The following is a 26964-nucleotide window of genomic DNA, read 5'->3' on the forward strand; positions in this document are numbered from 1 at the left end:
ACGGATACAGCTGAGCGTCTGGTTGAACGAGACTAGAGTTCATTTTTGCTTGGATCCATACAATTTCTCATAACTATTTCGATTACTGATACGCAGTTTGATGGACTTATTCTAATACACAACATGATTGATATTGGATTTTCACGAATTTCCTGTAGGAGAATTCATATTATAAAAAATTGCGTAATTCAAATACTTAAAGGAATTTACTTGCCATGCATGTAAATTTACATATTATTGATTTTAAAATAAATAATAGTCGATTAAATCAATTCCCGTCAGTACTTCAGTACTTTGATTTCTTAAGGTGGGTTTCTACTTAGCATTTTTGTTAAAAGTGATGTTTTTTCTAGACATTATTAGTTTGAAACCTTATGTAATTAAAGAAAATATAAAAAGTAAATTCTTAACTACTTACTTTTTTTACCACAATCTCATTAATGTGTAAACTCTCTTTTTCGTAACACATTTCCAGCCGATTTCCATTTTTTGCAGTTTTAATACATTTTGCAAATGCTACAACTTTTAATATATTTTTTAAAATCAATTGTTATCTGATAAACATGACTTTATTTTGTAATTTCAATGTTAATTGGCTTAAAATTTGTTTAGATTTTGAAATATCAGTTGCACTTGTAAAGCTTAAACGAAATACTGTATACATGATTGTTTTCGACCCATGTTTTTTTCGCCCTTTAACATTTGCCAACAATTTTGTTGTTTGAAACTCGCCCAGAAACAGTTTGGTTTTTTTTATAGATGTTATTTGAGACATTGGAATTCGACAATCCTTAATTCGCTTGCTGATACCTAGGGTAAAAGGGCGAAAATAAAACGATGGCGAATATTTTTAGTATAGGGAACGACACGGTTAATTTCTTTTTACTACTTTCAGAACAAGTCGCCATTTCGCTCAATAAACTCGGCCTTAGGGAAAGGTTGTTTGTTAATTTTCTTGCAATAAATTTGAAGTTAATTAAATTTTATGTTTTGAAAAATTGTAAACGTCTTTATTTTTTTAGCGAAAGCCATGTGTTGAGAAAAGGCTTTTTGTACAAATACAATATTTCAAAGCCCGTAGAAGTGAAAGATAAAAAGCCTCTATCATGAAGAAAATTACACAAACTTAAGTTGTATTTTCAATTCAAGGTTTTTACAATAATTCTGTGCCAGATCGGTAACGATATTCACATATTTTTAATAGGGTTATAGAGTACTATCAGTGAGAAGGGGTCCACCTTAAATAAACATAAAGGAACCTATGTGTTTTCAAAAAGAAAATAATAAATGATATGATAAATAGTCTACAATGTCATGTAAGTTTTCCGAATGATTTTTTAAAATATATAGTATGCTGTTTTGTAGCAAATGATGGCCACTTATAACGAGGTGTTTTCAACATTAGAACCAAGAGTTAATGACAATAGAATCGAGGTTCTAGAAGCAAAAATTAAAATTGATTCTACAAATCACGACAAAGAAAAGAGAAAAATCACCTCTGAAAAAGATGAGGCAGTGAAGTCTCTGGAAGCTGAGAACGAAGATCTAAAGATCGAAGTTGCAAGCAAGAGTGACCAAATAAGGCAGTTGGATATAGCTAAGAAGAAAAATAATCAGAAAATGAAGGAACTCCGACAGGAGAGAGATGAACTTAAGCAGCAAGTGGATGACCTACAGAGAGAGATATCTCGTCTTGAAGACACAGGAAGAGAAATGTCAGAAAAGTTCAAGGAGACCACAACAACTGTTGAAAAGCAGCAGGAGGAATTAAGGATGATGAAAAGAAAAATAGATGATTTAAAAGAAAGGCTTGCATTAGTACAAGACAAAATGGACGCAAGGGATGACATGGAAAAACAATTATTGTCTCAGATGAAATCGATTGAAACTAAACTGGAAGAGACAAACAGGGATGCTCAAATAAGAGAGAAGAAACTAGAGCAAAAAATGAAAGAAATGGAAAAAAAGCGAGACGAAGAATGGAAACTATCTGAAGCAAAACGAGATGAAGATGCCAGAAGGATTGACCAAATGTTGCATAAACTCGAAGTTCTCGGTGAAGACTTAAAATGTAATACTGACATTCAAAAAGAAATAAGAGAAAATTTAAAACCTGAAAAAGAAGGTGTTATGATTACCAAATCTGAAAATGTACAGATTCACAATGGTAATCATTACCATATGGGACATGTACCCCGTAAACAATCTGAAGCACCGTCTCGTGGAACGGTACAGACAATGACCTGTTTTTCTTTCCCTGACAACACTGATATCTCCTAACCCAGATACGGAGCATACAACAAGATGTCCAACTTCAAATATTAATATTGACGCAACATTTATTAAATAAACAAGGAGTTTAGATCAAATCAAAACTTGATGATGTTTGTCAAAAGAATTGAAATAATTTAGCCAAGAAAGAATTCAAGACCAATTTTTATTACAGTTACCTTGTTACCTGTTACCTATCCATTTTTCAAATGTTCTTCTCCGTGTTGTTTTTGGTCTTTCTCTCCTTCTTCTGCTTTTAGGTGTCCAGGAAAGGGCAATGCTACAATCATTGATATGGGTTTTTTTCTGAGGATATCGCCTATGAATTTTCTTCTTTTGCATTTTATTTCTTGGCTCATTGGACTCATGTTCGATAATTGTAGTATTTCTTGTGTTGTTATTTTATCCTGCCATTTGATCTTGAGAATTCGTCTTTGGCTGTTATTCTGAAAGACATCTATTCTTTTTTCATTCCCTTTGTTCATCTTTCATGTTTCAAATCCATACAATAGCACTGGAGTGATAAATGTTCTATATAGTCTTATAGTATTCATATTGTTTTAGTAATCTTACTTTCTATATATATGATAAGAGAATATGAAACGGTATAGTTGTCTCTTTTTAAAGTACGCTGTTTGGTGTCCATGCTGTTGTTTTTTTCCATTAATTCATTTTTTTCAATCTTATAAAAAATAATAAAGTTTTAACTGAACCTTTCGTTTTCGATCTTATGAATTTCCATTTACTCGTTGTTATATTTAGATTCTTTATTTAAATGATCATATTATTATGCAGTTAAAATACTCATCGTTCAGCAATTTAATACAATGTTATTTTTAAAAAATAGATGCTATTTAGATGAAATAATATCAAAAGATATAAACAATGTGATTTATATTGAACGAGATTTGTCCTTCCATTTAAACAGTGCACTGAGCTCTTAATCCTTTTTGATAACCTTACCTATGATAAACCTATGATATGATAAAGAGAATCATATCATTTTAATTTTCCCTATTCAAAAAATGTTGATTAAAAGCATAAAAATCATCTAATTTTGTTTTTTTTTACCATTCTACTGCAATACTTATAATACAATATAAAAGGTTTAAAACGTCAAGCAGACATACATTGGTAAGGATTGTTATAACTCTCTCGTTTTCGCCGTACCACAAAAAACATTAAACTTAGTTATCACTTATTTATTTCTAAATTGACAAATTCAACGCAATTTTAAAAGAATTTTTTAAGTAGACATACCTTGGTAAGAAATATAATAACATAACGATTGGCCTTTATGCTTGTCGCAGGAAAAAGCGAAGTGCCCTCTCTCGTTTTCGCCGCATCACAAAAACATTAAACTTAAGTATCTCTTATTTTATTCTAAATTGACAAATTCAATACGTTTTAAAGCGATTTTTTAAGTAGCACAATGTAAATGATGAGCATTCTCTTTCATCCAATGAATCGCAATGTAAACACATCACTTCAAATTAGTACTACTTATATAATAAATACACCGCTGTGTTTTTCTAGTATGCTTCCACGTGTTACTACTCCATCAAGATGCATATAACTCATTGTTACTTGTCTACTTTGGAATGCATTTCTGAGAAAACATCCGACTTCATATATATATTTTTTCGTGTGAAGACAGTAAACATTTCATGTAGACTTATTATCGTTTGAAATTGTCCCCTAAAACGAAATCGAAATGCTTTTTCATGCAACACCATTCTTTGCTATACAATGTAATCCAGCTTTGATTAGCGACGACTTTCGCGAATCCCCGGAAATTAACTAATTAATCACGGCGACCAATTTTTACGATGAAGATGAAATTACATGGATGATATGCCAGAGGCATATAAGGACTGGTTTGCCGCGAGAAATATTCGCGACGACGAGGCTCTTACAGCGTGAAATGTTCTCGCACGCAAATAAAATTTGATTAACATCATCTTATTTCATTGAGATTAAAAACGAAAAATGGAAAGTAACTACGAGTAATGATGTTTATGCTTCTCTCTTGCTCACCAAGTTTGCTAACCTTAAATATTTTAATCTAAAAATCTTATTCCATTTAAATTCATTTCGTATTTCCCCGACAACAAGTGATTAGGCATTTGTTCGCGTGTGATCTTGTAGTAGATTCCATTATAATACTTACTATAATCTTATAATGTTGAACAATATTAATTTTAGTATAATTAGAACAGTGTAAGCTTTTTGATACAATGCATGTTTAAATAGACCTTGGATGATATAAGATCAACACCGGACTTCGTTTACAATCGATATACAACCTAGTACTTACGAAGGGTCAACAAAAACACGAATTGACCTCATCAAAAATCTTAATTGTATACTTATATAGCATATGTATTCATAAAGAAGATGCACCACGTCGGACATCCCTTAAGGTTATCAAAGATTAAATTGCTATGTGGGGACAAGTTTGTTTGCGTGTTTCCACTTTCCAAATTTAATCTGTGAAAATCGATTAAATGCACCATCTATTTTTGTACATCATTTTCTAATTAAACGCTCCATTGGGTTGGTACTAATGATATTTTCGATAAATTGTAATTTTTTTTAATAAGGAGTAAAATGATTAAAAAATAACGCAGTTTAAATATATAATAGTGAAGCGCATGTATTATAATTTGTGTCGGGCTCGAACATCGAATTCGGCGTACTGTTTATCTGTTGGTTCTGAATAATTAATATTTTCCTCGGTATGGAGATTAGCGGAAAATAATTGTCGTGTTGATTCAAGTAGAAAATTGAATCCAATGAAATTCATAGTTACGAGTCACGTGGTGACGAGTGTATGATTGGTGTTCGATTAGCACGAGAAACCAGTTCTAGCTCGTCTTCTGACAAAGACGCATGGACGAATACGGGGATGCCGGTATAAGTTCCGAGGTTCAGCAAATATATTAGCTTCGAAGTTAAAAAAGCAGTGGAATCGTCGCAAAATCAAATCTTATGCAGCATGAAGACTCTGATAGACAGCAATTTCAAGAAGTTTCAAACGTCTGTAGAAACAACACAGAAGGAACTCTCGTCATCGCAGTTAGCGAAAATAGAGGAGAACATTTTTGGCAGTTATACGTTTAAACGTCATGGAAACGAAGCGCAGTACCGGGGAAACGCACAGGTCATCACTAAGCTGATGGAAGCAGACGCCAGTTTGGACAGCGCCAACCTTAGTGTTGAAAACATAAACATCGCCCGGACAAAGATTGGTGAAGGTATTGAACTTTTGAATGAGAGACAGAAATTGATAAAAATAGCTGATTCTAGTCCTTTATGGTGGAAGGTAGTAGCTGAATACCAAGCTAATCCCATCGCTGACGATTCCGAGGATGAAAAAAGAATAAACAAGGCGCAAAATAAAGCAGAGAAAAAGGACAAAAAACAAAAGGCACACCGAAGACCAACAAACGACTATTCAAGGCCACACCCATACAAGAAAGACAACTCTAGGTCACCTACGGTCAAGCCAGGGACGCGCTATCGATGCGGGTTTAAAGGCCACTGGGCGAGAGACTGTAGAAGGAAACTCAACGATTCAGCAGAGATAAGTATTGTTACATGTAATACATTCAGAAATTCAGATAACAAGACAGTTTCAGAACAAAACTACTCGAATTCATGCCTGTCGACGTCGGATGGGTGCATTACTAACAAGGTAAGCCCTATCGAGCATTTGAACAGCTGTTTATCAAGGTGGGTTGAAACAGGTGTTGACATTTACATTAAAGATATAATTTCTCATGGATATAAAATTCCTGTTCAAACAATTCCAGAAAGTGTCGACTTGAAAAACAATAGATCCTCATTAGAAAATGTAGAATTTGTTTCGTCAGAAATCGAGTCTTGGTTGGCAAAAAATTGCATTTCAGAGGTGAGTACTAAGCCAAGTGTGGTCAATCCGCTTACTGTTGCATATAACAGATCAGGTAAGCCTTGGTAAGTCCTAGACTGTAGACATGTGAATTTTCATTTGCATAAATATAGTTATAGATATGAGGACGCTGAAGTAGCGAGAGATGTGTTTGATATCGGTGATTTTGTTTTCATTTGATCTTAAGTCAGCAAACCATCATATTTCTATATTCGCAGAACACAGGCAGTATCTGGGCTTTAGCTGGAATATCAATGGTCGGCAAAAGTACTATGTATTCAATGTTCTGCCTTTTGGTTTATCTACAGCTGGTTACATTTTTTCAAAAGTCACTAGGCATTTTGTAAGTACATGAGGTATTGTCATGTATTTGGATGACGGTTTGGGAGGCATTTCTTCACAGTTGGACGCTTTTAGAGTCAGTTGTTTTGTCAGGGATGAGTTACAAAAGTTTGGATTTTTGTTAGCTCATGAGAAATGTCAGAGGTTTCCGTCTCAAAACGTGAATTGGTTGGGTTTAGAATGGGATTTTCAGAATGGTTTTGTCAGGGTGTCTCGGGAGAGGATAAGTAAGACAATGTCTTTAGTAAATGATATTTTGATCAAATCAAAGCGTTCAAATATGTTTAGTGTTTGAGGTATTGCATGTCTGACGGGACAGATCATTAGTATGAAAGCTGTTTTTGGAAATGCAGTCCGGATTATAACTAGATTTTTATTTTTGTGTAGAGACGAGGGCTAGTTGGAATAGCAAAGTATTGTTGTCAGAAAATGCAATTCAGGAAACTTTGTTTTGGTCAGAAAGCATAAAGTCACTGCATCAGATGTAAGTTATGGGGGTTATATTAACCCAACAGTTCAGCGTTCAGACAAGAGCTCCTCACAGCAGGGTGAGGATATAGTCCTACAGAAGGACATATTTACTGTGTCTGGTTCTTGGAGCCAGAAGGAATGCAATAAGAGTTCTACTTAACGAGAATTAGAATCAGTTCATAGAATGATAAACACGCATTCAGATGACTTAAAAGGTTCGTCTCTGGTTGTTTACAGTGACAACAAAAATGTGTCTCATATTTTAGAGGTTGGCAGTAAGAAAGAGAATTTGCAATTAATTGCTTCTGATATTTTTCAGTCATGTAGTTACAACAAAATTACATTAATTCCAAAATGGATCCCGAGATCGGAAAATCAAGAAGCTGATTTGATCAGTAGGCAGACTGATAGAGATGATTGGGGTATTAGAATTTCAGTGTACAATTATTTGTGTGAAAAGTATGGTCAGCATGACATTGACGCGTTTGCAACGCATTACAATACAAAGTGTTCAGTATTTTACTCAAAGTCTTGGTGTCCTGGTACTAGCAGCATTGACGCATTCAATTTTTCATGGACGGGATCAAATATGTGGCTTGTCCCTCCACCAATGTTTATTTCAAAAACAATCAAAATATGTTTGTCAGAAAAAGTGTTAGGGACACTAGTTGTTCCTAGGTGGATTTCAGCTCCTTTTTGGCCTTTGTTACAAAATCTGTTTAAGTATTTCAGATGCGTTAGTTTTGCAAAAAACTCATATAATAGAGAAGGGAAGATATAAAAAGGGGGATCGTTTTCAGATATAATCATTAGATTATTTTATTTTGACAGACATCGGGATTCGACAAAAAATAATTGATGACGTAGCCAGAAGCGGAGCCGGAAATAACGACGTTTTGAACGATTTGGCATACAAGATGTCCGACTATATTCTTCAGGGGAAGAGTTTTAACCCAACGAAATCTTTCCATAGTAGTTTTAAAATATGGAAAAAAGAAGGATTTGAGTATTTACCCGCACAACCTGTTCACGTCGCATTGTATATTACACATTTATTGGATCAAGGTTCATCTTCTCATGTGGTCAATCACGCGATCTATTCTTTAAACTGGGCTCACGAATTACATGGATTTGCCGATCCTACCAGCAATTCTTATGTCAAGTGTCTACAAGAGTCGGCCAAGCGCGTCGCAACTCCCAAAGTAACCAGAAAGGACCCTGTCTCATCTGACATATTGATTCGTTTGTGCAATTTATATATCGAATCTATGGATGTGCTGATCGTAAGAGACTTAGCCATGATTTTGTTGAGTTTTGCCGCTTATTTTGCGTTATGACGAATTAAGTAGCCTAAAATGTTGTGACGTAAATTTTTTTGATGATTATTTATGTGTGTACATTAATAAAAGTTAAACTGACCAATACAGGCAAGGAAACGAGGTGTTGGTCGCAAATGGTTCCACGAGTGCTTGTTCTGTGAAAATGTTGCAAAAATATGTTATATTGGCAGATATTAATTTGTTATCTTCAGATTTTTTATTTAAGCCAGTTTTCAGATCACATGGCATTGCAAAGTTGATATATAAAAACAAAAAGATTAGTTAGACTGCTGCAAGGGAAAACATTATTTCCAGGCTCAAAGATGTCAGTTCTGGTTTAAATTTAGGTTTACATTCGCTTTAATCAGGCGGAACTACAGCTGCAGTCGGTTCAAGTGTAAACGACAGGTGTATTAAAAGACACGGTCGCTGGAAGTGCGATTCTAGTAAGGACATGTATGTTGTAGATCAGTTAGAAAACCAATTGACAGTTTCCAGAAAATTGAGGTTATGATTATCATACTTTTTCCCTGATTCATTTCGCCGCCTCACCCTAACCTTAGTGTTTTTCTATGCATTCTGGGCTAGTCGGCAAATATATATTTGCTTGTCATTTTTGTAAGAATAGATAAGACTTAATATTTTCCGCGGTACGGAGATAAGCGGAAAATAATTGTCTTGTTGATTCGAGTTGAAAATTGTATCCAATGAAATTCATAGTTACGAGTCACGTGGTGACGAGTGTATGATTGGTGTTCGATTAGCACGAGAAATCAGTTCTAGCCCGTCTTCTGACAAAGACGCATCAAATTTTCATGAATAATTTTTAAAAAAAATTTTATTATACTATAATTTAGAAGCTTAGAATTTTATATTTTTGTTGCAAAGTGCCTGCACTACCCTTGGGACGGCGCGCATTTCCAACTTTGACATGGTTTGGGACACAGGTTTCCAGAGATTTTTCTATTTAATAGTTTTTTATTTCTGTTTTTTTCTGGCCGCTCACGTCGTCGATGAAAGTTTCATATTTTTGTTTAAAAAGGGTGAGGCAGTGACTTTTTATATTACATTATATGTACATGATACATTTTTGTTTTGTTCAGCTTAAAATAAACTTCCAGCTTCCCCGTATGCATTCTGGGCTAGTCATATTAGACATATTTGAATGTCTCGGACGCCTTTTGTCTCGTGGTGCAATTGGATCCACACCATAACCTGTACACAGCACCACACTGGTGTCAGAAGTGGGATTTAATCATACTGGAATTTGTGCGAAAATATGGTCACTTCAACTGAAGAAATTGATCGGCGTAAGTTCTGACAGCGTGCTTGCATCCATGGTAGTGTGAATCCTCTCCTCTGTTCTCTGTGTGCTTTCTTGTATATTAAACTTGTTATCAGACGAGAATTCGCGATGGTAGTTTTTTTGGGTGCTTTTCTTTTTATTTCTCAGATCTTGCACCCCCCTTCACCAACAGCAACGTTACAATATTGTTCGGGGTCATTTCTCGATTTCGTGATTTTAGGAAAAAAGTAGAAAATAGTAGAAGATAAGATTGATCATGAGGGGATGTTTTTATTCATGAGCTTGTCAAGTATCACAAAATGTCTGAAGAAAAACCCACTCCAAGTTCTTTCCAGTTCCATTACCAAGCTGTCTGTACTGGTGTCCGATAGCCTAGGAAAATGTTTAAGAGTACATCACAATAGTAGAAGTTCCCTTCATTTCTTCACATATTCAGGGGCTACATCTGCAGTGGCTATCGATAGAGCCATACCTGAACTTGAAAAGCTCTCAATGGGTAACAAGCCTATAGAATTGTATGTTTGGTTAAGTGTTTGTGATATTACAAAGAAAATACACAGGGGCTCTGGTCACAAACAAAGACAAATTAAATTGAAGTATAATTCTTTAGGTGCAGCAACGACCAATATTTTAGAACAGTTTAACAGGTTTAAAATTTTGTAATTTCAAAACAAGGTTTTGTAAAAATTAATTACAATTCCAGTGTATTCTGCAAAACTGTACAATACCTATTTTGGACACCCTAATCCTTAAAACTTATAAATTACAATTAAGTATTTGAGTGAGGAAATAACTGCCCTCAACCAGCAAATTGATGATCTTAATCAGTCATTAGGTCGTAACACTGTTCAGTTTCACCTTGATATTCTAAAGGTCAGAGGTCGTTTTAATTATAACCTCTTGAAAGACGGAATTCATCCTGATAGCCAATTATCTGAAAGATGGTTAAGGTCGATCTCTACACCAAATAAGTGTAGGAGATTTTTGTTGCATGCATTTGTTACTAATACTCGGCACAATATTCAACAATAATAGACCTCAAAATACAATACTCTATTTTCTAGAGAATTTTTAAAATATCAGTCTGATTCCAGATAACCCCTTATTTATCATATTTTTAAACATTTCTGTTTTAAAATTCTTATGAAAGTGAAATGTCATTAAGTTTAGAAATAAAAGACAAAATCATCATGAATGAAGTTTATATGATTTTTATTGGAATCCACATAAATATGAAACTTAAATATAAAAATATTCTTTTAAGGCAAACTGCTGGACAAAATCCCACAAAAATCTGAAAATATAAACAATATTCATTGGTTAATAGGATGAAAAAAAGAAATTGAATGAAATTGAAAAATTATAGAAATACTGAATTATTGCAAAAATCTTGGTATGAAAGATCCTGTTTAAGAGTTGTCTTTTTTTATTTTACATGGTCTCAATTATCTTGGGACCATTTTTTAATTAATAAAATTCACGAAGAAAAAATTTAAAAAAAAAAAGGAACAAGTCTATGCTAAATATGTACATGTGTATATATAAGATTTGTAGTGCTTATGATAATATTTGAAGATGAAAAGTTATATTTTTGATAAACGCATTATATATATTTAACTATTCAAAACAAAATATTAGTAGTGAAATTGTCTTTTACTTTTTTATATACAATAGCAATTATAAACAACAACCATACGCATATTTATACATACATTAGATGTCTATAGTAATACACATGTACGTGTGGAAATGAAAAACATGCTCCTTTTCAAAATTTTGTCCTTCCCTCAACTTGCTTGCAAATACGGGCTTCCACTGCTATTGCTACATATACCTAGCTTTATCTATTTAAATCAAAATACATTAGTTTAATGTCTAAGTTTCCATGCAAGTAGTTTACTGCAAATGTTTTACATTTTGGGAAATTGGGATTAATTCAAGAGATCGTACTTCGGTACTTTCGTTTTATATTCATCGTACATATATATAGTTTAAGTGAAAATATGATATCCGCTTACCTATATCGATAATCCGTCACAAATATATGATCGTCTGTTGCAGATGACATGACTAAAACGTATTGCCAATCGCGGTGAAGCAGTAAATTATTTAAATTCCACGTTTTCCGTACAAAACAGCTGATAATCAATGTTAGTTGAAAGCTTTAAACAGGAAGAAAATTGACATACTTATAAGCGTTTTGGTGACTATTTCTATATCATCTCCCTCGTTAGAAGAGTTCAATTTAACGGTGTATAGCTATTTTGTACCACGACAAAATATTATCAATCCGGAACAAAATGGCGTTTCGAACGGATGTCAGACATGTTTTGACGATGTAGCCTTCCACCTTAAGGCGATTAGAATTAGACATAGTGAAAGAGTGCTGGTCTGATGCAACACAAAATTTGATAACATTAAATGTTGACCCGTAGGAACTACTGACTTTATAAATTAATACCAACAATTATGTCGGAAAGCAACAAAATACTTGCCAACACAATTAGTCCAACAACAGATAATTATGACTTCAACAATCCTTGTTTAGTAGAACAAAGTACTGCCATGGTTTTTGAAAAAGATGACAAGAGTTTAAGAAGGCCCACTCTCAACATAGAGTACATGTAAGCAGCAAAATTGATAATGAGCAATGAGAAGCTTGTATCTGCTACGTTAGACAAATATTGAAACATTATAAAGAATCAAGTGCGACTTTTGTCTGAATTGATTGAGTCAGAAAGAGATGGTTAGGAAACAAGAAAAACTTTTCTTTACATGACTGAAGGGTTCACACGGGTCCTGCGGCGTTCACTTAGTAAAGGGGACATCCCCAGATAGGTACACGCCTACCTGGACCTCAAGACAGAAATGTTGAACAATCAAGGGGACAGTCCCAGACTGTACCAACATGATGAGGAAGGAAAGCGACAACACAATGCAGCAGAATGGCTCGGCTTTTCAACACCCCATAGAAATACAAACACCAATTGTCATTGTTCATCATATTCAGGTCAAGCTTTGCATAGAAACCACTGGACAAGTAATGGATTCAGACAACCTACCTCAACTACCATACCTGGACCAGGCAACAAACCATTCCAGCCATTGCTAGACACAATTAATCAGTTTGAGTCTGGCCGAAGCCTAGGATCTATGAGCACAAGAATTGATAATATGTCAAGGCAAAAGTTACCAGTATTTGATGGGAGTGGAGACTGAGAAGGATTCCTTCTTCCTTTAAATAGAGCAGCACAGAGATATGAATAGGGAGATGAGGAACGCCTTGACTGGTTCATCGAATGCTTGAGAGACCAAGCATCAAAATATCTATGCAGCCTACCAAAATCTGTTCGGAATGACTATCCAAAGTTATTAAAACTTTTGTCAGAAAGATTCAACTAAAAGGATACGCGTGCTACTGCAAGAAAACGACTAGAGGAAGTAAAATAGAAGAGAGAATCTGCTGATGACTTTGCTGAGACCGTGCGGCGTTTGAGTTTGCAAGCTTTGCCCTCTGTAAGCATTGAACTTCAAGAGGAAATGGATGCAGAATCTCTCCTAAAGGGTTGTAAAAATGCTAAGATTGGATATGAAACACTAAACAAATGCCGAAAACTATATCTGAAGCGGAAGATATTGTTATAGAGTTATAACACAACTTCAGAGCTACAAAAGGTCGTGAAAATGTTCAATTCCAGCGTCATTCTAGAAGTGTATCCTGGCAAGAGGATCTCTGTAACAGTGGCATCACCTGAAGCAAAGGAGAAAACATTAAAGGTGGCAATAATTCAGGAATTTAAGACCTTGATAGTGCATAGAACAGCAGAAATGAGATCATCTCAAGAACTTTATCCCCCATACGAGGTTTTTTAAGTGTGGAGAATATTACCATTTTCAAAGAGACTGTCCAACATTTCCATTACAATCTCATTGACAAAGCGAAAATTTAACTGAGAAGAACACTCCAAAGAAACTATTCAAGACTAGAAGCGAAATGGGAAAAGAATCAAAGTACCAGTGCAAATAAATGGGGAGCAGACTCTCGCAGTGTTTGATACTGGATCTGAAGTAACCGTCTTATCAGAAGACTTTGTGAGAAACAGAAGCTTAGATTATTCTGGTGGTATCAAACAACAATGTTAAATGCAGAAGGTGGCAACAAGATGTCCTCAATAACTGTTACTGATGTTGATCTTTGAGGGTCGTCCATTGATTGGAAGGTCTGCATTGCACCTATACGTGATGAGGTGTTGATCTGAATGAATTTGTTGATGACCCTTTATGCTGTTGTTGTGACAAGACAACTCTTATGTGCCAGCCAGTGATGTGTAACGTAGTCAACAGGGTCAAGGAAGTGTTGGACATGCCCCATTACATTTGGAGAAATTAATGGAAAGTACAACAAAGGGATGTTCAGAGGCAGAGACCATGGAAATAAAGGAAATAAATACATTTTTGTACTAGGTGATCAGTTTTCTAAATGGACAGAGTGTTATTCATTACCTGACTAATCTGCAGAGTCCATAGCCAGTGTTCTAGTGAAGGACTTCCTCGCTCATTTTGGAGTACCCCTAGAACTCCACAGAGAGCAAGGGCGGAATTTTGATGGTGAATTGATGAAACGACTAGCAGAGTTAATAGGCTGGGCAAAGACGAGAACAACTAAATACCATCCCTCCTCAAATGGGTTGGTGGAATGATTAATAGGACTCTCCTCCAAATGATGCGATGCTTTGTCAGCCAGAATCAAGATGATTGGGACGAACATACCCCTCTGCTTGCAGGAGCATCCAGAGGTACTCCTCACACTAGCACTGGTCTTACACCTAACAGACTAATGTTGCCAGCCATTATTATTACATTATTATTGGGTCGCGAGGTTCATCTTCCACAAGAGGTAATTTTTGGTCTAAACCCAGTAGAGGAAGATGAATTTCCCTTCATATATAAACTGCGGTCGTCTATGTGTGAGAATATAGCTCGGGAAAACTTGAGAAGTGCAGCGAGAGGTCATTTTGCTCGGGAGTGTCGAGACACTAATGTGGAGGATGACTGGACGGACAAGGATACTACAACTAGGTTAGGAAGGAAGATTAAGACTCCATCCAGATATAAAACTAAAATGACATTACTATCTGAACATTAAAGTGATGTTTATTTTAGCCCATGGTAATGTATGACTGGAACAAATGATTGATGTTCATTTCAAAACACTTTTGGTTTTGTTACATTTCCTTAGAAAAAGGGGAGTAGTATAGTGCATGTATTATAATTTGTGTCTAGCTCGAATATCGGGTTCGGCGTATTGTTTATCTGCTGGTTCTGAATATTAGGTTACATACCACTATGTTTACCCCGTGCTCATTGACCACGCAAGTAGTTCTAATCTAAAAATGTTTGTTTTTTCCAAAAATTCCCAGGGGTGCTAAATGAGCGAATTTGGTGCCTTTTAGGGCATGGATGAAATGAAGAAGGTTTGAAAGAAATACTAGCTAAAAATAATTCGGAAAATCGATTTTTAAAGGCGCAATAGGAAGGGTGTAAAGAGGCCAATGTTTACAAATATTCCGAAGTGAAAGTGGATATTGTAGGGTAGGGGTTATTGTAGGGGCCATATCTCAGCCCCCTCTCAAATGATTTTGCTGTACTTTGAAATGTTGTTGGACTAATGTTTGTCTGCTATTATGACAAATTTGAATAGATTTGAGCCGGTGGAACTTTTATATGAATTTTTGTTTTATACAGGAATAAGAGGGAAAAATAATTGTGGCCTGTGTCCTGAATAAAGATTTGAAAGTCTCAGACGTGGCTTCGTGGTGCAAGTGGACCCACACCACAACATGTACACAGTACCACAGTAGCTCTACATTAGACAAATTCTTATCTTTGTTTATCCTTACCCAATAAAAATTGGTTTAAACACCGGATCCCTGAGCCTATACAGGAATCCAGAAAAGTCATGATAATGATGTGATATATCAATACAATTTATAAAATATTTATGCATCTACCATTTTCAGTTATGGAGGTATTCTATCATGTGACAATTTTCTCCCTGAATTGGTTTTTATTGGCTTGCATTTTAATCAGAAAAAAATGTGACTGTGATTAAAATCAATGGGTATTTTAAAAATTCATCGTGGATGACGTTTAATAATTGCAAGTTTTTTAATGTCTTTTTGTTCTGTTTTTGTAACCATGGTTTTCTCTTAATTTTCATTACATTTTATCGCATCTATTTCTCATTTATTGTTTATCTATTTATTTGTTGGTTTATACTTTTTATAAAAAATGATCCATTGTTTGTAAGAATTTCTATGACTATGCTATAAGATCTAGATTTTAAATACTAGAGTATTTTGATTATTGCATGAGCCTTTATTACTATCACTTGTTCATAGATATTGGTATAAAGTACGATTAAGATTCGTACAGTGTTTTTATCCCATTATTAAATAAATCATATTCTCATTTGAGAAAGAATTTGCTCGGCTTTTCTTTCATCCAATAATCAATATTACATTTGGTCTACCTTGATTTTTCTTGTACCACAGCTTATATTTGCTTACAAATGCGTTTGTCCCTTAACTGTTACTCTAATTTTTGCTCTGTCAAACGTTCATTCTAACGTTCGAAATGATATTGATTAACTTTTTCTCTAAGTAAAATACCAACTAATGCTTGATCGATAATGATAAACGAGATAAAAATACTTTACTCTATGCTTCTTAAGAAACCACCGTATTTGAGGGTACAATACATGTTTACTTTTTTAATATACATTAGCCTAATAAGTGTGACAACTGAGCGTTAAATACTATAGCATTTTATATATAAAATCTTTATACGGAGCAAAGAATTATAGAGAATATTCAAGTAAAGTCGATTCATGCTTTTTTCATAGATTTTAATTTGCGTTTATATATCTCCTGCTTATTCGTTTTCAGCTGAACGAGAAAATTTATATCAGAAAATTTATCATATATTCATTTTTATTGCTTCAAACGGATTTATTTTTACTTCTTTTTCTATAAAGAAAATACCAACAAATGTTTGATAATATGGTGGCAAATGTATGCCACCTACATTGATTTATAATGATAAACGATATAATGTTACAAATAGTTATTTTCTATACCTTCTTTTAAACAATGCAAAAATATAATCTTTACCAATTCAATTTCTTAATGGGTGGAGAGTCCAATTTACAATTACTATCATAATTATTGGTTCCTTTGATAGGGTAACTTTTGTGGGCTTGAAGAAGGCCAGCATTGCAATACATGTAAGATATCACTCTCACATTTGCTATAATAAAAGACAGTATTTGTTCTAATAGGGATATAGAGCTTGTTTTGTTTTATTTCAAGAGTGTAGTAAATTAATTAACTAAAGTGTACATAACTGTACTTTGCAATAATCAATAGAAAATTTTGAGAAAAAAATGTCTTATATATAATAGTTTAAAAGGAATCAGGCTTAAGCATGCTTATGTACTTCCAATCTTCAAAAGCGTGTTCCTTAAAATTGATTTTGTACTTTTTTACACAAATTTTTATCACGCTTCCATTGTTTACTGTGGTTTCATCAATATTCGTTGAATACCAATTTTCGTGGATTTCGTTGTTAAGTTAATCCACGAAATTAAATGTTCATTGAAGTGCAATTTCAACTAACATTTTGTATTGATAGGATCATTGGCCACGAATTTACGTATCCTTGAAACTGTGATATTTAGAAAATCCACGAAAATTGATACCAACGAAAATTAATGAAACCACAGTATATGACATAGAAAAAGAACTTTTGAATCGTGTAACACAAGATCAAAAAAGTATATTTCCTATAAGATGTATACATAAACAAATAGATGACGTCCACTACTGCAGCATTCGTCAAATAGGCTGACTTTAAAATTCAATGAATTAAAATGTAAGTAGAAAGTGATAAATTTCTGTTAAAATAAAAACATGTTTACTTGTTGGTGATTGTTTATTTGCAATAAACAATTGTCATAATTTGTAAGGGTTTAAAGTGTAATCAAGCTTCATAAGTGCAAAAAAAAAATGCAACCGAGATCAAAAACTTTCGCGGTTTTATCATTACCACGTAGTATTGTATCGAAACATGGATATTTAAATGATGTTTTGTCCTTACTTATTACGACCTATATCTGTACTTGGAAACTTAATTCAATTTAATTTAATTTTGCCTACAAAGTCTTGTAAATATTTAAAAAGCGTGATGAGCACATTTTTCGTAGGTTATCATATGAAACGTTTTGTTGTTTAAAAAGTAAACAGTAATAATATACATGTAATATTGATAATTGTTAGATTTACTTTGCGTTTACCTTACGAATATTTATGAACAAAATATATTAAAAATATTTAAATATAATTGTTTTCCAAAAAATACGACAGTCATAGAAATTTTATTAAATAATCTGGAAAGTACACTTGAATTATTTGTAACTGCTTCTACATAGGAGACTTTATCAATCAAATGAATAGACACTAACCATTGATTCTATAAAGGATCGTTTTGTGACAATTAAGAGGCGTTCAGCAACTTGATATTTCTTTTATATGCATATTGCATTGCCTGTTTATTGAAATTGAGGATATCTTTTTAAATGCAGACAAGACTATGCATATCTTTCAATACACAAGATCATGTTTCTGTTCTGTTATATCCGTGAGTTTGATTTACAATGCGCATTAAGCCTTTCAATGATTGACTCTGAATTCTGAAAATTCCGAGATCTCAAACAGAGATTTTTTCTTCATGTGTTTATTCAGTCTTTATATGTCCCAAATCTACACTTACTTTTCATTCCGGTAAGTAACGATATAGATTTTTTGACTTCCTATTCAATATTTGCCAAAAAATACGTCTTATGTTAGTTTTTGGTAGTTTCATTCTTACAAGGCATAATTGATTTTTTTTTCTTTTATTGAGATACATTTTCTGTTGATTAGGTGATTTAAAAGTAAGACACTGTATTTCATTTACAATTGTTCGTCATACTAGATTTGCAAAGGCAAGGGCAAAATTTAGGAGAACAAATCGTCAAACATGTATTATTTCCCTGTGTATCATGTGAATTTTCTAACCCTGAATCATTTTGGAATATGAATGTGTGCCATATTCACAATAAAATTTTATATCGTCTTAATTAAGGTCTCATTGAATTGGTAGATATAAGCTTGCGTGTATTTAAGTTAACGTGTGTACACGAAAAATTCTTAGATACAATGAAGATATTTTATGTTCAGAATTTCACTTTAAACGTCTACAAAAGAACACATAAATACCGTTATTAATTCTTAGCTAAGAGGTGTTTTGAGAAAAGATTTAAAACACATGTCTGTTTAAATTGCTATCTATTCATTCAGTTTCAAAAGAGCGGTATTCATATATCGCTGTAACGTATGCATTCTTTCTTCTATTAGTTATAAGATCTATTAAACCCACTCGGAAAAGAACGGGAAATTTGGACTCCCGGGTAATAATGATAATCATTTCATCAAGAATATATATATTTATATATATGTTTTATTGTAATTCAGTATATTTCGAACAATATTATAAAAATTGGATGTGACAACTGATATTGTTACCTATCAACATATGTGTCATTTAGTGAGCATGTGTTTTTGGTGGGGTTTTTTTTTTTTGGGGGGGGGGGGGTTGAAGAACGTGTTTCTTTGACTTTTAAGAGCTACCTTCTTTGATTCTAAAGAACTTTCCATAGTGATTTTGAAAACTCTTACTGCATTTTATCATAAGAATAGTGCTATTCGCCTGAGCGTTTAAAACCGCACTTTTTATAAAATTGTTTTCTCACCATCCCTATCCACCAGGATTTGGCTAGATACTGTAAAATGAAGACAAATGTAATATTTTAAGCGAGTAATCTTTCATTTCATTTCATAATTTTATAGGAATATTTTACTTTATTTATTAATAGAATAAATATTATTTTATCTTAACTGTTTAATTCCCATGGGTCCCATGTTTTGACATAACGCCGTCCCCATTTATATGCAGATGGGTATGAACATCATATCGGCCAATCAGGGTTTAACTATCAGGCATATATTTTTCTGTAATTCTGCTGTTTTTCACTCGAAATATAATTTAAAATACAAAAACATCGAAGCAAATTTCTAGGATCATTTTTTTTAGTACCAGAAGATGAACTTCTGTTTTAGAAAGAAAGATTTAAAAACCTGGTATATTCTTTCTCGTACAGTAGATCCTATAAAAGTGTTCAGCAAGTCAACTGGTTTTCATGTTCTTACATAAGGTATATACTTATTTAAGTCTTTTTGATTTCAAGGACCTTGAACATCACTCGAGTCTGTTCCTTATAGAGGTTCCAGAATAATGTCAAGAAGGATCAGAACTTCATCGTCAGGTTCAGCTCGAAAAGAGGTATTATGTTTTAATATCCCAGCAAGTAGCATCGGGGGCATGCCCCCCTCCCCAACTTTTTCTCACAATAGGCGTTTTCCTTTGAAAGGTGGGTCCCTACTCAGTAATGTTTAATTTAATGTTTAACTTAAAGTGATTTTTTTTTTTGAAATCATTAGTTTGACACCTTGTGTAATTAACAAAATCTCTCTCTCTGTATACTAATGCACTAAATGCAGTATTATCAATTCAATATTTAAACAACGATAATTTTGTGCTTTATCGATATTGATAATTTTATATTTTTGATAAAGTGTAAACACAGCTATGAGTGATGACGTCACTCGAGTAGGAACCCCCCTTAATTAAATATATAGAAAAATGTGTTAAGAAGAATTTATTTAATTTGGGAGGCATGTAAAAATTATATTGGTAGATAACAAAATGATTTTAAACAGAAGTTTTAGGAATAACGTATTAACCCCCCGCCTCCCCCTACTATAGGTTGAAATTTTAAATATTGGCGAATATGTGTTATTTTGCATGCTTCTGAAGATTCCTGATACGTTTGTCCCCTCCCCTTTTTCAAAAACGATCCTGCGTGACAGATATCACACCACCTACTGAATGTGTTTTCATAAAAATATCAAATGATATGATTATTAGTACACCAGCATGTATACATGTAATTTTTATGAATGATTGTTTTAAATATATAGTATGCTGTTTTGTAGCAAATGATGGCCATTGAGAACGATATGTATCCAGCAACAGAAACAAAAGTTAATAAAGATAGGAAAAGAAATGTCGACGAAAACATTCGAATCGAGGTCCTAGAGGAAAAAATAAAGATTGATTCCAAAAATCATGAAAAAGAAAAAAGAAAAATCACGTCTGAAAAAGATGAGGCAGTGAAGTCTCTGGGAGCTGAGAACGAAGATCTAAAGATCGAAGTTGCAAACAAGAAAGACAAAATAAGGCAGTTGAATATAGCTAATGACAAGAAGGAATTTCTTCTAAAGGAAAAAAACAAGCAAGTTAAGGAATTGCTACAGGAGAAAGATGAACTTAAACAGCGAGCAGATGATCTACAGAGAGAGATATCTCGTCTTGAAGACACAAGAAGAGAAATGTCAGAAAAGTTCAAGGAGACTACAACAACTGTTGAGAAGCAGCAGGAGGAATTAAGGATAATGAAAGTAAAAATTGATGATCTAAAAGAAGAACTGGCATTAGTACGAGCAGAAAGGGATGCAAGAGACGCACGGGAAGAACAGTTATTATCTCATATGAAGTCGATGGAAACTAAAATGGAAGAGATAAACAGGAATGCTAAAGCCCAAGTGAAGGAACAAGAACGGAGAATGGACGAAAGGGAGAAAAAGCGAGACGAAGAAGCAAAGCGGCGCGAGAGACTACTGAATGAGGAATGGGAACGAAGAGAAGCCAAACGAGAGGAAGATGCCAGAAGGAACAACCAAAGAATGTATGATCAACTCGATAGAGTTCTTGGCGAAGTCTTAAATAGTAAGACAGAGCTCCGAAGAGAAATAAGAGAACATTCAAAGCCCAAAAATGACGGTTTTGTCATTACCGAATCTAAAAATCTACAGGTTCAGAGCGGTAATCATTACTACATGGGGCCGACATCACCATCGCGAAAAAAACCTGAGACTTTGTCCAGAGGAAAGGTGCAGCCTCAGATCAGATTTTCTTTCCCATCCAGTATTGGTGTTTCTCTACCCAGAAGTGGGATTAACAACAAAATGCCCAACTACAAATAAAGAAAATGTCGCCAACAGGGAGTTGATTCCAGATTTTTATTGGTCATGCTGTAAAGAAAAGACATGTTACAGGAAGGAAAACTTTCCAGATTTTAAGTCGTGAGAGTTTTGCTTATCTGTTTATAAGTCATGATCTACGAAAGCAATTTTTGTTACTAATATTCATAGAAATGAGTTTTGAAAGTGTTCTGCAGTTTTCTGAGTCTTTTAATGAATGTCCATTTTTTTATTGATTTGTTTAAAAGACTGCTAGTATATTCATGATTTTATTAAATTGATCAATGAAACGTTTACAGTTATTTGAAAGCATTTTCTTAAAGTTTTGTCTTTCCGAATTTGTGTAATAAGATTACGTTTATTTTCGTGTTAATTTGACAGTGCATGGTTTTGTTACATTTATAAAATAATTGGCAGTTCGAAACTTTGTGTTTTTTAAACTGCTTATTGCATTGTGATAAAGCTAATCCTCTAGTTAATGTAAATTCTAAATATAATGATTATCACATTTATGTGTGTGTTGTTTTAAGCTTTCGTTGGCATTTTAGCCACAGATTTTTGTTTTGTATTGAGTGTTATTATTTTTCTTTATCAGAAATATTGTCTGATTACTTTTATTATTTATTCATGTTGAAATTTAAAATATACGTCTACGGTTGTTTCGTTTTCGATACTCGGAAATCCCCTGAACTACCCACGTTCTGAGTATTCTATAAGGCTTTTGTTAGTTTGCGTGAATGTACAATCAAGATCGTTACTTGGCTTACATTATCATTCTTGAACATTACTTACCGTAATACGATGGCAGGTTTTTAACATGTACTATAATTGTGTAATAATTATGTCTAAGAACAAATTCTATAAACAGGGCCTTACAGGGGTAAAAAATGATATAAACTATTTCGATTTTTTTTTTCATTTTCATTTTAAATCAACTGATTAAAATGTACTAAATGCAAATTAGTTCTTTCTTATTTGTTTTGTTTCGATTAGATTACTTTTTATACGAGATTTTATTAATTACACAAATATAAACCACTAACTATAAAAGTAAAAGTTAGTCCACTAGAATATTAAAGATTACAAGTTACTCTTTGATAGATGTGCACATCTTCAAGCAATTGCAAAATAAGCTAAAAGCAGAGGGTAAAAGAATAGTCTTATGTTCTTCGATATCAACTTGCTTTGTGTTACAGATCTAGAATTTTTGATTTATTTGTTTTCTATTTTTTTTGCTTTGTTATATGTAAGTTTTGTGTTTGGTTATTTGCTTTGTTTGCTATGTTTAGAGTTTAATTTTGTGTGTGTGTGTGGTTTTTTTTTTATATTTTAGTTTTATTTTCTTTTGTTGTTGTCGTTGTTGTTGTTGTTCTTTTTTATGATTGGGGGGGGGGGGATGTCAGGGTTTTTATTATTTTCTTTTCTTTTGGATGTCAAAGCTAAATAAATCGAAAAGTAAGTTGAAATAAATTTATTTTGAATGCCATTCGTTTCGTACCGACTTCTATGTTCTGTCTGAAAGTTGAAGTTTAGCAGTGATTTATTATTATTCCATTTCATTTTGAAATTATCATAACAAATGTTAACATATTTGAAATAAAAGAATTTGCTAGCGATGTATCCAGAGGCGGTGTTATTTTGAATTTGATCGCAATGTCTTTTTATGAGTCATTCAATGCCGACAATTTCAATAACGCAAAGAGGGGGTACTCTTCTTTATTACATGCACACGCGATGTTTCGCGTGGTTCGCTTAGTTTTAAGTACACATAGACATCAAAGCAATATATGCACAAATACGTAAAAAAAAAACGGTAGTAGATGCTCATATACGTAAAATAACACAAACAAATGGACATTGGTTGTAGTTACAGAGTTTTGTTATCAATGAACAAAAATAGTATTTCATAATATATTTTTAAAAAGAAGTCCATGGGCCACATCGATCTCCTGAATAACAGTCACTTGTGTCATTCTTTTTTCAAATATGAAAATTAAAAAAAGTATTAAAACTTGACCTTTGGGTCAATGCTGCGGCCCCCAATTACGTGGTTTAAAGTTAAATAACGAAATATGGAGGGATTGTTTTTTATCTTTTTCTCAAAAATTACAATGTTACAACTTGTAAAATTACTTTGCAAGCATCCTGGAATAGTCTAAATTCTAAATTGTTAAAACTGTGACCTTGAAACAATACTGGGGCTCAAAGAGAGGTTTTTTAATTGAACATATTTTATTGTATACAACATACACAAAAGGATTAGAAACAAGCTCGAACAACTGAGTTCTTCTCCTTAAATGGTTAATAAATGTTACAATTAGACAACTGGCGTTGAAAATTGTACAAATGAAATGTAAAGAATATACACAATTAAAAGTAATATTTAGTTGATTGATGAAGCATAATTTCAACAACTAAATCTTCTGAAATCTTGAATATACATATACGTCTGAACATAAGATAAAATACACTATCAGTTATTTAATTCGGTAGGTAAAGTAGTATCGCCCAAAAAAAGAAGGTGTGTATCTATAAAAGTCAACTCATTTAAACTTGGTAATTTATCCATGAATTTATATCTAGCTGTCATGTTGTAAATTTTGAATTTACCGGGTGGCAGTAAATACAAAATTTACAACATGACAACTTTTCATGTTGTGTATTTAGTGCCACCCGGTAAATTCAAAATTTACAACATGACATAGCATTTGAATAATTCTTACAAATGAAGGCAAAATGATATGCGTCTTCACGCATGCCACAAGAACACAAAGATGAATTAACAATAATGCGTCTATAAACGTCATAATTCAAAACACACTTGTGTCTTAGTTTTGTATGAATTATATTAAGCAAACGTGGGCCATGTGAATAATACACAGGTGGTTTGGGATTGTTATGTTGTTACAGCTAACACTTTTGCGAAATTGTTTAATTGGAGTAGTCTGTCTTGATTAAATACTAATTAAGAGAGTTCCACTTTGAAACAGCATCTGGTATAAATGACATTTTGTAAACTTCGAGTCTGCATTTTGGTAGTGTATACTAGTAGGTGTCTCCATTGCGAAGATTATATGAGGACCTGTTGTTAATTTTACTAGGTATCACTTCTTTTGGTCAAAAATTATTTTTTCCTATTTTAGTACTTATAATGTTTCAGAAAGGCATTCTTAATAGGCAACCGAAATTTGAGTGTCATTTGTTGAGTTATAAACGAGGTACAGAGCTTGAAATTCTTCGCTATGTAAACAAAGCGTTTGTTTACATTTTGAACGTTGAAGTAAAAATTTCAGTTTTAAACCTAATACGAATGTGTTAAACGTTAGGAAGTGTTTATCTATGCTTAAAATAAATAAAAAGATAGACAAATAAGCTTGAAAAAGATTTTTTTTATTGGTGCATTGAACCTATGTAAACAAAAACAGGGCACGAGCCTTGTTTGTATGACAGCGAATTGTGAGCCCTCTATCTTACTTATAACTCTTCAAATGACTCTTAAAATTTTATTTGATCATTAGAGATGCATTTCTAAAGCATTGTGAATAATAGAAACATAAAAATAGAATTTGACCAAAATCGTGACCATGCCCCTTTAAGACTAGTCTTAAAAAAGTACTAGACTTTGACCCGTGCGTGCACGGGTTGACATTGTATAATTATGATATCGAACATTTACGAAATAGATACATTGACACATCGTATTGTTGCCATTTACATAATAAAGCTTTAAGCCTACAATAATGCTATTAATTTCACTTAACTCTGCTTAGTTAGAATAATCTTACTGTGTCTCGGACAGGCCTAGTATACCACAGTTAAAATGCCTCCCATATACCAGTAGTGTAGCAAAAAATTGCAGAATCGCTCCGAAACGATTTTTGAGAAAATTAATGAAGCTGCATTGAAAATAACAGTCAAATTATTCATTATAAACCATTTTGAGGTTGTAAATACCTTTCATCTTAAAAATTAATTCATTTAAACAATAAAATGCTTTCTTTGGGGACTCATTTGGGATATGAAGGTAGCGACATTGCAGAAAAAAATACATAACCCGCGTTAGCGGGTTATGTAATTTTTTTCTGCAATGATCGCTACCTTCATAACCCGCATGAATCATCAAAGAAAGCATTTTATTATTTATATTAACATCTTTCTTTTAACTAATTACTAAATTAATTATGAAAAGTTAGTAAAATTCACTAAATTACTGTTAATGTACATAAGTACGTTAGCTAAAAGAAACAGCCAAATCGTCTCCTGTGAGACTTTGAGTCTGACATCATCATGATTATTTTGTGCAGTCCGTGATTTTTGTTAGGTTGCTGGTGGCTTCGACCAATCGATAAACAGCTAGGGCGTGTCCGTTTAATTCCTGTCAGTATCTTGTCAGTTTCAGCCGTTGTAGATTTAGACCAATCGATAAACGGTGCGTGAAGATTTCAGTCCAGATGGCTGTTTCTATAGAGCTATGAATTTAATATTTGTTTCCGTAAGAAATAGAGGAAATAATATTTAGTAGATGTAAATATATTATTTATATTAAATGCACTGAGTTAGAGTTATATCCCGTATTTCCTTTGATGAACAGAATATATATATGACAAATTTTCAACGAAAATTTACACGTATTTGTAATATTGTTTCTGAGTTTATCCATGCAAATGTGATATTGTCAATGTGGAAAGAAAAACTAAAGAGCCTCCTGTGATTTAGCGTGAATGTAATGCGCATGCGCAAGATTGTAAAATCCGAAAAGTCCATATGATTTCCGGATTCTTTAAGGTAATTTTCGTTGATTATTAATTAGCGAACCTTGATTGAGAATTGTTAATCTTCTAGTGCCAATAATGTTTAAAATATATAAAACAAATGACAGTACTCTTCCGATTTCTCGGTATTAGATATTTCTTCTTAAAGTAAATTTTATTTTTTTTTTTAGAAGTCCTAGCTTTTTAATAAGCCGTTTTTAGACTGTGGCTATAAATAGCCACGGTCTATTGCTACGGTCCTGACCGGAAGAGTATTTCTCACGGGGACCCTAGCGGATAACGAACGATAACTCTGTTAGGTACATGTATGCAGTGTTATACAGACAATGTTTTATCTACGTGTCGATTTCAGTATGAGAACTAATTTTAA

General features: G+C 33.3%; 3 protein-coding genes and 1 long non-coding RNA gene across 6 annotated transcripts; 3 read left to right on the forward strand and 1 right to left on the reverse strand.

The window, feature by feature from the left end:
• The first annotated feature begins 1620 nt into the window (after positions 1–1620).
• On the forward strand, positions 1621–2280 carry LOC117684205 (uncharacterized). The gene has a single exon (XM_034455441.2). It carries the CDS (start codon positions 1621–1623, stop codon positions 2278–2280), a length of 660 nt encoding a protein of 219 aa, XP_034311332.2.
• A 2834-nt stretch (positions 2281–5114) lies between these two features.
• On the forward strand, positions 5115–9150 carry LOC117684306 (uncharacterized). The gene is made up of 2 exons (XM_066067725.1): positions 5115–7419; positions 7829–9150. Exon 1 carries the CDS (start codon positions 5270–5272, stop codon positions 6251–6253), a length of 984 nt encoding a protein of 327 aa, XP_065923797.1. The 5' UTR covers positions 5115–5269; the 3' UTR covers positions 6254–7419; positions 7829–9150.
• Positions 9151–10817: 1667 nt separating this feature from the next.
• LOC136270158 (uncharacterized) lies at positions 10818–12004 on the reverse strand. The gene is made up of 3 exons (XR_010707889.1): positions 11641–12004; positions 11335–11466; positions 10818–10916 (listed from the first exon to the last, which is right to left on the reverse strand). It is a non-coding gene; the product is annotated as an uncharacterized lncRNA (long non-coding RNA).
• Positions 12005–18324: 6320 nt separating this feature from the next.
• LOC117684305 (uncharacterized) lies at positions 18325–23174 on the forward strand. 3 transcript variants are annotated; one of them, XM_034455887.2, is made up of 3 exons: positions 18325–18462; positions 19968–20062; positions 20776–23172. In XM_034455887.2, the coding sequence occupies exons 2-3, from the start codon at positions 20015–20017 to the stop codon at positions 21823–21825; spliced, it is 1098 nt and encodes a 365-aa protein (XP_034311778.2). In that variant the 5' UTR covers positions 18325–18462; positions 19968–20014; the 3' UTR covers positions 21826–23172. The 3 variants fall into 3 exon arrangements, with proteins under 3 accessions (XP_034311778.2, XP_065921332.1, XP_065921333.1); XM_066065260.1 differs by lacking the exon at positions 18325–18462 and adding an exon at positions 19075–19130; XM_066065261.1 differs by lacking the exon at positions 18325–18462 and having other exon boundaries at positions 20011–20150; positions 20776–23174.
• Positions 23175–26964: the final 3790 nt, after the last annotated feature.

This window comes from Magallana gigas, chromosome 7, assembly GCF_963853765.1.
Source record: "Magallana gigas chromosome 7, xbMagGiga1.1, whole genome shotgun sequence".
In the NCBI taxonomy this organism is placed as follows: domain Eukaryota; kingdom Metazoa; phylum Mollusca; class Bivalvia; order Ostreida; family Ostreidae; genus Magallana; species Magallana gigas.

What these genes read in the sequence shown, in the direction of transcription:
- LOC117684306 (XM_066067725.1), top strand. Translation starts at nt 5,270, where the DNA reads ATGAAGACTCTGATAGACAGCAATTTCAAGAAGTTTCAAACGTCTGTA.
- LOC117684305 (XM_034455887.2), top strand. Translation starts at nt 20,015, where the DNA reads ATGTCAAGAAGGATCAGAACTTCATCGTCAGGTTCAGCTCGAAAAGAG. An exon ending in CAGGTTCAGCTCGAAAAGAG is followed by an intron (nt 20,063 to 20,775) that starts GTATTATGTTTT and finishes GCTGTTTTGTAG; the next exon opens with CAAATGATGGCCATTGAGAA.
- LOC117684205 (XM_034455441.2), top strand. Translation starts at nt 1,621, where the DNA reads ATGAAGGAACTCCGACAGGAGAGAGATGAACTTAAGCAGCAAGTGGAT.